This window comes from Prosopis cineraria, unplaced genomic scaffold (genome assembly GCF_029017545.1).
Source record: "Prosopis cineraria cultivar Desert tree isolate PC_DT_omini unplaced genomic scaffold, ASM2901754v1 PC2, whole genome shotgun sequence".
NCBI lineage: Eukaryota > Viridiplantae > Streptophyta > Magnoliopsida > Fabales > Fabaceae > Prosopis > Prosopis cineraria.
In genome coordinates this window covers 44,258,454-44,270,171 of record NW_026555333.1, presented here as the reverse complement: position 1 = coordinate 44,270,171, position 11,718 = coordinate 44,258,454, and the positions used below count along the sequence as shown (strand labels likewise).

At 30.8% G+C, this 11,718-nt stretch overlaps 2 protein-coding genes across 2 annotated transcripts; one reads left to right on the top strand and one right to left on the bottom strand.

Annotated features, from left to right (window-relative positions):
- The first annotated feature begins 3,460 nt into the window (after positions 1 to 3,460).
- On the top strand, positions 3,461 to 7,342 carry LOC129304032 (GDSL esterase/lipase At2g42990-like). Its single transcript, XM_054943654.1, has 3 exons — positions 3,461 to 4,009; positions 4,758 to 5,247; positions 6,919 to 7,342. Exons 1-3 carry the CDS (start codon positions 3,602 to 3,604, stop codon positions 7,110 to 7,112), a joined length of 1,092 nt encoding a protein of 363 aa, XP_054799629.1. The 5' UTR covers positions 3,461 to 3,601; the 3' UTR covers positions 7,113 to 7,342.
- A 379-nt stretch (positions 7,343 to 7,721) lies between these two features.
- LOC129301993 (uncharacterized) lies at positions 7,722 to 8,446 on the bottom strand. Its single transcript, XM_054940649.1, has 2 exons — positions 8,173 to 8,446; positions 7,722 to 8,062 (listed from the first exon to the last, which is right to left on the bottom strand). Exons 1-2 carry the CDS (start codon positions 8,422 to 8,424, stop codon positions 7,967 to 7,969), a joined length of 348 nt encoding a protein of 115 aa, XP_054796624.1. The 5' UTR covers positions 8,425 to 8,446; the 3' UTR covers positions 7,722 to 7,966.
- Positions 8,447 to 11,718: the final 3,272 nt, after the last annotated feature.

Genomic DNA, 11,718 nt, shown 5'->3' with positions numbered 1-11,718 from the left:
GCTAGTTAGCTCACTCTTCAATGGTAGGTCGTCATAAATGAAAATGAGCAGTAATTTAATTATTTTTTACCTCCATCATTCATATGTTATAGTTTCCTGAATGTTTGCAGCATCTAGAATGTCCCTAACATGTTACTCTATGTACAAATAATCCTAACTGTTATTTTAATTTACACACAAATTTATGCTCCCTTTATTAAAAAATAAAAGATATTTTTAATTGAATTTTATTTCAATCAAGTAGTTATTTGTGCTCAATTAACTCTATCTTTTAATATTTACCCTTATTTAATAGGGTGTTTTATTTTAAAATAAATATAAAGTGATTCATTCAATAGGAACACTTCAAATAAAAGGTAATGATTACACCTTAAAAGAATAAAAATGTTTTATATTTTTGAATAGTCAACTCTTTAAAAAATGCAAATTAAAGGAGGGAGTATATATCTTATCTAAAATGTTTCATTAAAAAAAAAAACTGTAAGTGATTGAGAGGAAGTCAAAAAATCAACATGTTTTGATCCTAGTCAAAATTTGGGAGGAGCTATGACTGTTTAAATATGATATCCCAGATATGATGAGTTTGCATGAATGCAAATTAAAAAAAAGAGAATGACATTTAAACCTATCTTAAGGGAATTTATTGTAATAAGGACTGCCCATTAGTGTTGCATTGAATATTATTTTGTAAAAATATGTATATGTTGTTGTTAACAGCTGAACATTAACCAGTTAAATTTCTAAAGAAACCATAACAAAAAAATACAAGTCAAGATTCATTTTTTAACATCAACATATACCTATTTTCATAAGATAGTGTTTGATGTAAAATTGATGGGTTCTTATTACGATAAATTCCTTTGAGGGAATCTTAAATGTCATTCTCCCAATTAAAAAGAACCTTTAAAAGTTCAACAATGTCCAAATTAAATCTGAATCAAATAGCTAGTCACACACACTTCATGTAAAAAAGAAAAAAGAAAAAAAAAGGAGGATATGAACCAAGAAGCATGTGAACTTGTGAGCGTAAAGAGAGGGTAAGTGTAAAGTGTAATTTGGTTGTTAAGAATTGAATGCTGCTGCTGCGTACCTGTCTCAATATATTAAATAGGATGAGAAATTTTTGAGGGAATTTGCTGAACGTAAATAATTTTCGGTACGAATATGGCTGTAGTGTCCCCATTGCTGTCTCTCATAACCAATAATTTCATTACGGGCCATGTATAATTAATTAATAAGTTAAAAGTGTACTTTTTATTCTCAAATTTTATAAAATATATTTTTAATCTTTTAACTTTTATACTGTTTGTTTTAAATAATTATTTTTTATATTAATTATTATTATTTTAAAAAATTAAACTTAATAAATTAACATTTGACAATGTTTTGTTAATATTTACAAATTTAATATAAATTTTTGTGTGTGATAAAACTAACAGTATTAGAGTTAAATGATTAATAATATATTTTTTAAAAATTAAAGGATCAAAATAAAAATTAAAAGTATACTTTAATCTTAATTCGTATATAGCTCGCCATTGTCTTCTCTCAACTACGTACGCCCTCCCTTTTTATATTTGCACTTGCAAAAGAGTTTAAAATATACAATAATTTTTAAAATTTTTATTTATTAAAAAACTATGAAAGTACATTTCTATATTTTTAAGGCAAAACTCTTAAAAAAATACACAATATCTCAACTAAAAATATAAGGAAAGTACATATGGATTTTATAAAATTCGAAAATACAGATTGCGAAATGCAGTGTTTGTTTCTTAAGAGAACTATATAGAAATTAAAAATAAGTGATAGGTTTGTATATTAATAAAATTCGTAAAAAATTGTATGATTTTTAAAAATAGAGAGAACATGCTTATATGATAATTTCAATAAATATAAAAAATTGTAACTCAATTTTAAAAAAATCAGAAAGAAAATTCGCTTCAAGATTAATTATATATAATAAATATTACGTTTTCTAATGTTTGTCTGACATAAGGATAATATAGTCATTTCATTTGGATACTAAATCAGGCACAACAAAAGAAATGCTTGTTTCCCCACATCTAAGAAACGCAGGCCATTCGCCATTATATTGATTTGATCCCTTCGATCCTCATTAATGCCCAAATTACACTCTCACCTAATTTCATCTAAAAATATCCCTATACCTACTTTTCATTTCCCTTTCAATTCACGTCACTAATATTTGAAGTTATCAATCATAGAAAGAGAGAGTATATATTTCTTTCACATCACTTATCGTTAATTTTTGAGTTCTGTTTCAAACATCCTAATATTTTCAAAAAGAGTTAAATTACATTTTTATCCTATAAATATTTTTAAAGGATCTATAGGCAGTCTAAAGAAATTTGGGACATAATATAATATATACTCCCTTGATTCAAAATATAAATATTTTTTTAATAATAATCCACAAATGAATAAATTTTTTATTCTCATGAATATATATATATATATATATATATTTTATCACATACACAAGAGTCTCACTGGTTAATAAATATAAGGAGTAAAATAGAATTTTTTTTAAATATTAAGTTGCTTATATTCTAATTGAGAGAAAATGCTTATGTTTTGAATTGGAGGGAATAGTCTTTTAAAATTGGTGGAATATTATTATTCTTTTTAATATTCAATGTTGGGTAAAAAAATCTCTCAATCCACACTACCAAATGACTTAATGTACATCAGTTTTAAAATGTTAACTGCTATATTATCCTCATAATTATTTTTAGGATGGGTATATAAGTCCATAACTCCTCAAAGAAAACTTTTAGCATCAAAATTCATTTTTAAGCCTTTAAAAAATAATGAAGTTGGGACCAAGTCCACTTTAAAAGAAAAAAAATTAAGTTGCAAATTTTAACTTCATAGCTAAAAGATTAATTTTCTACCAAAAAAAAGATTAATTTTATTTTTTAAAAATAGTAATAGCTCTAAGAAAAAGAACAATTTCAATTTAGACCGTTTAACTTCTAATTTTTAAACGAACAGTCGTTCATTTTTCCCCCTAATAAAATCATAAACAAATATACAACTTTACAACTAAAACAGAATTTTGTTCTACTCCCCCCCGTCTTAAATTATAAGGCATTTTTGAAAGAGTTTCTCCATCCCAAAATATAAGACACTTTAAGTAGATTAAGGTTTTATTAAATACACCAATTCTAATATTACCCTTCTCTCTCTCTATAACTAATTTATATCACTTTTCTTTGTAATACATTAAATGATGGTTATTTTAGAAAGTTTATATTTTTATTTTAAAAAAATAATGTTGTCAAAATGTGTTTAATGAGGTTTATTGATACGTGAGATTTTGTCTAAAAGTGTCTTATAATTTAGGATGGAGGGAGTATATATATGTATACAAAATCTTGACTATTTGTTCCCTGGCATCTATACCTAATCATATTCCATTCTTAAATACTGAAAGTGTACGTAAAGAATTGTAAAGGACCTAGTTGATTCTTAAACAAGGTTTTAATCTGAAAGGGAGGAAAAGACAGTCCTTTTTTCCCAACCAGAGTGCTCAAAAAGTTCAAGTATCAGCACCAATCTCAAGAGACCAAGTGGAATGGGAAAACTGATCATCCATAGTACCCTTCTCTGTGTTAGTTTGATTGAATTCATCTTATTCGTCCCAGTTTGCATCTCAGCAAGAACAAGCAGTAGTAGTAGTGGAAAGAGAGTTCCGGCAATTATTGTCTTTGGTGACTCGTCTGTAGATTCTGGGAACAACAACTTCATCCCCACCATGGCTAGGAGCAACTTCGAGCCTTATGGACGGGACTTCTTCGGTGGCTTCCCCACTGGAAGGTTCTCCAATGGCAGAATTCCTCCTGACTTCATCTCTGAAGCCTTTGGTCTCAAACCCTGCGTTCCTGCTTACTTAGATCCTGCTTATAATATCTCTGATTTTGCTGTTGGTGTTTGCTTTGCTTCTGCTGGTACTGGCTATGACATTGCCACTTCTAATGTCGCTGTAATCACCTTCTTCACACTTCTTCCATCTTCACTTCTGTTTATACTAGAACACGATGAATCTGAAGTATCCGTGAGTAGATGGCCAAAAAAAAACATGTCAGAATAATAACATGGAGATTCTCAGAAAGTCGAGTTTAATTTTCTGAAAAATTATATGCATCCTGAGATTTTTGTTTTGGTTTTCTAAAACATACGATGATGGTGAGAATTTCATAGTGTGTTTTGAAGGAGTTGGGGTGTCTGCTGCTCCATATGTGCCCGAAAACTCAGTCCTTCATTTCAGCTAATGATAAGAGAAATTTCATATAATTCTCCCTAATATAAGGAAGGGCTGAGATTTAGAGATGTGGGGTGTATGTTGCCTTTCTGCTACCCCCTCTAATGCCCAAAATTTCAGTCCTTGATAATTCATCTAATTCTCCCAAATAAAAGGATAAGATTTTAGATAATTGAGGGGTAGTAGCTAGAGAATTCTGCAGATACCCAAAATCTAAGATTTTGGGCGTTCAAGGGGACAGCAAAGAAGACAAGTGACAATCCAAATTCATGTTTTGAATCGGGAAAATCTCAAGATGCTTGCAATAACTTAGAATCTAAAGAGATCTAGCTAGCTTTCTCATTGTTAGATATATATAGCTTGAGATATGTACTATGATTTAAAGAATATAATGAAACATAAAAACATGCACTATGATTTGGCTTGTGACAATGGAGCACTGTAAGTCAGATAATTAATTTTTTGGCAGGGAGTAATACCACTGTGGAAAGAAGTGGAGTACTACAAGGAGTACCAGGAGAAGCTGAGATCCCATGTTGGCACCGACAAGGCGAACGAGATAATAAGAGAAGCTCTTTACCTAGTGAGCGCAGGAACAAACGACTTCCTGGAAAACTACTACACCATGCCAGAACGACAACTAGAGTTCACGGTCGAGGAGTACGAGGATTTCCTGATAGGTCTAGCAGACAAGTTCCTTAGAGGGCTCTACGACCTTGGAGCAAGGAAGGTGTCCCTCACAGGAGTCCCTCCTATGGGGTGCTTGCCCTTGGAAAGGACTATCAACATTCTGGACAACCATGGATGTGTGGAGAAATACAACAACGTGGCTTTGGAGTTCAATGGGAAGTTAGGTCAGTTGGTGAAGAAGCTGAATAAGGAGCTTCCTGGGTTTCAGTTGATCGATGCAAATGCCTATGACTTCGTATTGCAAATTATCACGCAGCCTTCTCGTTTTGGTAAGATCTTTTCTTAATTACATCTCTTTTAATTTGCTGCTCAAGTAGCTAGCTCGTAGTCTTTCTAATCTTAAGGATTGGGCTGAGAATTAAATAATTTAGTTCTGTGGTTCCATTTCTAGGTTTTACATAGAATACAATAGCATATATTGTACGTAGAATCCCAAATGATGCCTTTGATTTTGCTGGCTACCAAGCTAGTTCAGTTAGTTCATGCTTCTTTAATTTTGCAAGTAAATACGCCCTCCTGTCCTTGCTAATTACAGGACAAAATTTAAGATCCTATTCGGTAATTAATATGAAGCAAATTAAAGATGTAGTAGTTAATTGTTTTTCTAATATTGCCCATCTTTAATTGCACCAAATTGTAATTTCTAGACATGCTTTATTGAGGTCATTAATGTTAGTGAAAGGTAAAATTGGAAAGTCAAACGTTTTTACAAATTTAAATATATTTACTGAGTATCATTTTTTAAGAACATTAAAATTTGTTGCCTTTATAATTAGAAACGGAGGAGTATGGAATACTCTCTCTAGTTCTTATTATAAACCAAACTTTGAAAGTTCTTTTGGATCCTTAATATAACAAAAAGTTAGAATACTTAATTTTATTTTCTAATTTTACCCCTTATTTATTTATTATGATTTGAATTCATAGACCACAATTTAATCTCTTCATCCTATTTTATAAAACATTCTTTTGAGATGATTTGGTGTTTCAAAATATAAGACATTTTGAAAAAAATATAAATTTTCATAAATGATGATTATTTTAATATTATTCTTTATTATTTCACTCCTTAAATAAAATTTTCCCCTCCTATTAAAGAAGGGAATTTTTGAAAGTTTATAGAAAAATTAAGATTCTAAATTATATTTAATGAATTTCAATGTATATAGAGCTTTGTTAGAAAAATGTGGTTATAATGTCAAAATTGAAAAGTTACATACTGCTTGTTTAACAATTTTTAGGATATAACTACTATTTTTTAATACATGTAAAATTGGTTAAGTTCACTTTATACTCTTTTCATCCTATTTATAAGGTGGGAAGAAAAATTTTTTTAGTCTTATTTATTAGTCATATCATTAAATATTTACTTTAAATTTTCTCCTTTACCTTCTATCAAATGTTGTTGAGAGAAAGTACATTATGAAAATATATATACTTAATAAGGGCAAGTTTAAGAACTTATTAGATTTTTAGACATAATTCATATTTTTAATTTTTTTCATAATTATGATAATATATATTAGAAATAACTAATAAATGATTAAGAGTTAAGAAATACTTTCTCTGGATCATAATATAAGTGTCTTTTAGAAGCACCCTTCGATCTAAAATACAAAACATTGGGTTAATTTTATGTTTTTTACCATTTATACGTTTTACCTTTTTTGTTATTTGTTTTTAAATTTACATTTAAAAAAATAAAGTTTCAACTATTATTTTTCATAAAGCATGAATTAATTGCTAAAGAAATATATGGCGTTCTGGAAAGAGTATTAAGAAACGGGGGAAGCCCTGATTTGAAAGCTGAAAGTTACTTGAAATCTGAGACAGCCATTTATGGATATTAAATAAACATTGATGTCTTGAGTCTCGAGATTTGAAAGCACACCAAACAACAGAGCAAGTAATAAAGTGTTGAGTGTTGTTTGTTTGGGCAGGTTTTGAAGATGCGGGAGTGGGGTGCTGTGGAACAGGCAGATTTGAGATGGGTTTTATGTGCGATCCAAACAGTCCCTTCACTTGCCCTGATGCTAATAAATACGTATTCTGGGATGCCATCCACCCTTCTGCCAAAACCAGTCAGCTTGTCTCCAATTATCTCATTCAAACTCATCTCTCCCAGTTTCTTTGAGCTTATTCTTCCATGGCTTCCCTAGCTCTCTTCATACATATTCATAAACCTTCATCACCAAAACCTCTTTTATTATATCATTGCTATAATTATTTTAATAAAATGTGATTAAATTTACTGTATTACTATTAGCTTTTGATTTTGATGCTTAATAATTTGTTGTTTGAAAAGATATCCCTTTTCTCCCTGAAAAAACATGGAGATGTGCAATATTTATTGTGGCATTTATCTTATCGTGCATTATATTAACAGTCTTTTTTCCCTATATTATTTTATTAATGATCGGTTGGACTATGATCGTTCTATTAAATTGTGAACTGGCGGTATTTCAATCAAATTTGATTTAATCTCGGGTCTGGTTTTCTTAATATTAACAAGGGATGTTAATTGTCACATCATGGTAACTACATGAGCAAGACATGATGCGGGACGTACAGATTTCATAGTTTGATTATTATTACAGTATTCGCGGCATAATTTTGATCCGTACAAAGAACGAACTTTCTCACTTGTATGTTGGAAGTGACAGGATTTGATTGTGAATAGATGTTATATTCGGAGGCCAATTAATTAAATGGGACCCAGGGAAGGGGAATTAGTGGTTGATATTCAAAATCAAGAGCGAACAAACGACTAGAATTTGATAACTTGGGGCCCCCACACGGAATCACGACACGACCTGGATCACGGGTGAATGGCATCAAAGAATGATCAAGTTCATCATTTGGAGAAAACAAAGCTGAAAAAGGGCGGGAACGCACATGAATCTTGTGCGTACGGCTTGAAGAAGAATCAACAATAGGGACACCACCAGACTTTTTGATTCAAGGGTGCGTGGCTTGCATGAAAAAGAATCATGGGGATAATGAGTTGAGAACACGCATCATCAGCACAGCTTCGCCCATGTTGAGTTCTTGCTCTTCATCCTCAATGGCGTCACCACTCGCTTCCTAATAAGCATGCATCAAACAGTACATGTATCAAGCTTAGTGCGTAGGTTGGAGTACTTCATTAATTAAGAGCAGAAATTAAAGGAACAAGAAGCGTTTGGATTCCTTACAGTCACAGGAGGGAGGTTGAGATCGATGTGAAGAGGCTTTGATTGCGTTATTAATATTTGGGAGAGAGTGTGACGAAGTTGGGTGATGAGTGTGTGAAACCACACGGACTCGTAACCTGCTATTGCTTTCATGGCACTGGCTCTGCAGGAGAACTCAGTCTTGGCTGCTTCGGAAACTCCCAGACGCTGCATGTACTCCACTATCACTTCATTCATCTCTCCCACTCTCTCCTCTCTCTCCTGATGACCCATGTGTGTGTGTGTGTGTGTGTTTGTGTGTCACAAGACGCGAAACTTACATTCAGGATTTGATTAACGTTAGCTTGAGTGTCCCTTTTATAGCAGCCGAGGCAACAAGACTTCATTGATGTTTGCTAACGTACGCTTGCAGCGTTTTGAGTTTAGAGACGATGGTCTGTCGGGGGAATAATATAATAATGCCAATTTTTCTGACACAAGAATCCAAAAAAAGTAACTTCATGAGTTATAATTCCAACTTCACATCGTCCATTTCACACTTTCGCCGCCAGGTCCCACAACCACGAGACTATTATAAACTCGCTAGTCCCTTGCATTATTGTACAGGGTTGTTCACGGGACGGGACGGAATCGAAACACCCTCATTTCACGTCCTATTTTAAAAAAAAATTGAGATTAAATTTTAATCCCGTGTTTCATCCCGTCTCAAAAGTTGTCCCGTCTAGTTAAGAGTTGGGATGGGACCGGGACAAGATCAGGATGTCCTGCTGTCCCGATAAATGGAATAAGATCAAAAAAAGATTTGGATAATAACGTTTATTAAAATTTTAAATTATATAATTTATTAATTTTAAAATTAAAATAACACAAGTACATAAATAACAATAATTTACAATTGATTATTGAATTATATTAATCACAACTACATATTATAATAAAAAATACAAGTGATCTTTATGTTATAAGATTAGTAACAACAGGCAAGTCAAATACAACATCAAATAATTGTTCTTCTACTTTAGTGAAGATGTACTAAGCTAATTACTCTTCTAAAAATAAGTAAGAAATATGTTATAAGTAAAAGTTATTAAATAAATAGATATAAGAATAAATTATATTAATATAATTAATATATTATAAAGAAAGATATAGCCATATTTAACCCATGCTATTAAAATTATCAATATAAAAATACTTTAGTTTTAAATAAGAATTGCAAGTATTAAAATTATAATTAATATAATTAATATAAGTATAAATTATATTAATATAATTAATATATTTAAAATAAAAAATAATATATATAATATTCGGGACGGGACGGGACATCCCGATGGTAATTCTGTGTCCCGTCCCGTCCCGTCCCGAACCCTTTTCCTGTCCAGTTTCGTAAAGTCCCGTCCTGATTATTTTCGGGTCAGTATAAGACCCATCTAGATATGATCGAGATGATATCGGGCCCATCGAAACGGATCCAGACTGAACATCCTTAACATTATAAACTGTGCTCGGATGCGTGAATGCCATAATGCAGTCATACAGCTGTGGATTATTTGGTTGTTAAAAAAAATAAATGAATTAAAAAATAAAAATAAAAATGAACTAGATTATCATCTAACTTGTGATAAATATGATAAAATTTGATATCATGTACCACAAATATAAGAATCACCATACCCTTAACAATTTTTATGAAATAATTTTTTTTTTCTTTCGTAAACATGACTGACTCATCTTCTTTTTATATTTATTATCTATTTATTTTCAATCCATTTTACCATCTTCTTTTCGAACAACGAGTCAAAAGTTCAGGTGACACAATCCGATATGTCTTGGATAACTAAAAGTAGAATTGATTCGAATGATGATATTGCAATGGGATGATAGATAATGATTGCGTGATATAAATAGTAACTTGACCTTATTATTTTATTAGCATTTGATCCTACTTTGCTTGAACTGGAGTGCTCTTTACTTTTCAAAATATAAATAATCGGATGATCTGTGAGTATTATTTATTACCATGCTATGAGTATAAGATTTTTATATTTTGTTAGATGATCACTACCATGTGTGTGTCTGTGTGTATATATTATATTTCCTTGTTATTTTCTTGTCAGAAGGACCGTTGTTAAATCTCAAATGATATATTGAATGAATAATAATAGGTCCATTTATATTGCAGACAAGATATTTAAATTTTTAAATTGTATAACTTTCAGACGATAATTGATTTGTAATTGTGTGAATGATATTAGCAACCTATCTTTCAAGGAACACTTGTATGATTTGTGTAAACAGTAGTAAGACAACGTGCTAAATGTGTGGCCAGATAAGAACATAGGTCAAACACATTAAAAGCTACAAACCAATTCAAAATTTTCTTACTTAATTAATTCCTTAATTACTTTATTGGCGGTGGCGCTATTGATCTTCACTTCATATGGAGTCACATCAATTACTCATCGCTTTGCCTATACATGCATGCATGTATGTCACTCAAGCTGAAGCTTAATTATATTTAGTAAACTATTCACGATCATGATTACGGTTTGAAACACGTTTTAGTAAGTACCATAATCACCGACAAAGCAAAAGAAAGTACCGTGTGATCTTTGCGACTTTAATTTACATTTCACAGCGCCATTTTCCTCGTAGTGTGTACCGATTCCTGTAAACCCAAATATTATGTCAGTAGAACTTAAATTACCTTACCAGATGAAAGATGAGAGAAAACACGGAGAAATTTGAAGATAAATTAAATAGAAAATAAAATCCATAAATTTAGGTAAAAATATATACATTTAGAATAGAAGATAAAATAAAACGATATAAATATACAATAAAATAAAATATGGTTAGATTTTAATATATTTCAAATTATCTTAGAGTTTCTTTAAAATCAGTCTTGTATCTGATAGTATTTTTAATATTAAGAAAAAAACCAATAAAGATACCTGCCATTATGCTATGATAAATTTAAAAAGCCTTATTTATTCCAATGTACGCGCTTTTGCTCTCCTTACACCAAAAAAAAAAAATTCAAAAGCTCTAATTGAAATCTTTAACCTATCTTCTAGAGCATCCACTCTCTTTCTTTATTTTCTCTCATGTGATCATAATTTGGGGTGTTCATGAAATGGGATAGAATGGAACCGGATCAGGCCAGAACCCTATTTTATGTCTTGTCTCAAAAAGAACAATATTAAGTATATATTTGGTTTTCAATTTACATTTGCCAAATATCTATTTTCAAGAAGTAACTATTCATTAGAATTGGTAAAGTTAAAGTACATCATAAATATAATTTGAATAGACTTTTGAAGCAAAACAAACAAACCCTAAATTTTCGTCTTGTGTTTCATCTCTTATCTTATTTGGGACTAGTAATGGACAGGATCAGATCGAGTAATATGGATAAAAAAGACAGAATGAAATAGAAATGGAGAACTATTAAAAATTAAACAGCTAACTAAAAAACTACTAGAGTGATAATAGATGGCAAGAGATTGAATTGGCAAAAACAGACGGCTCTTACTCTCATAAATTTTCTATAATTATTTATAA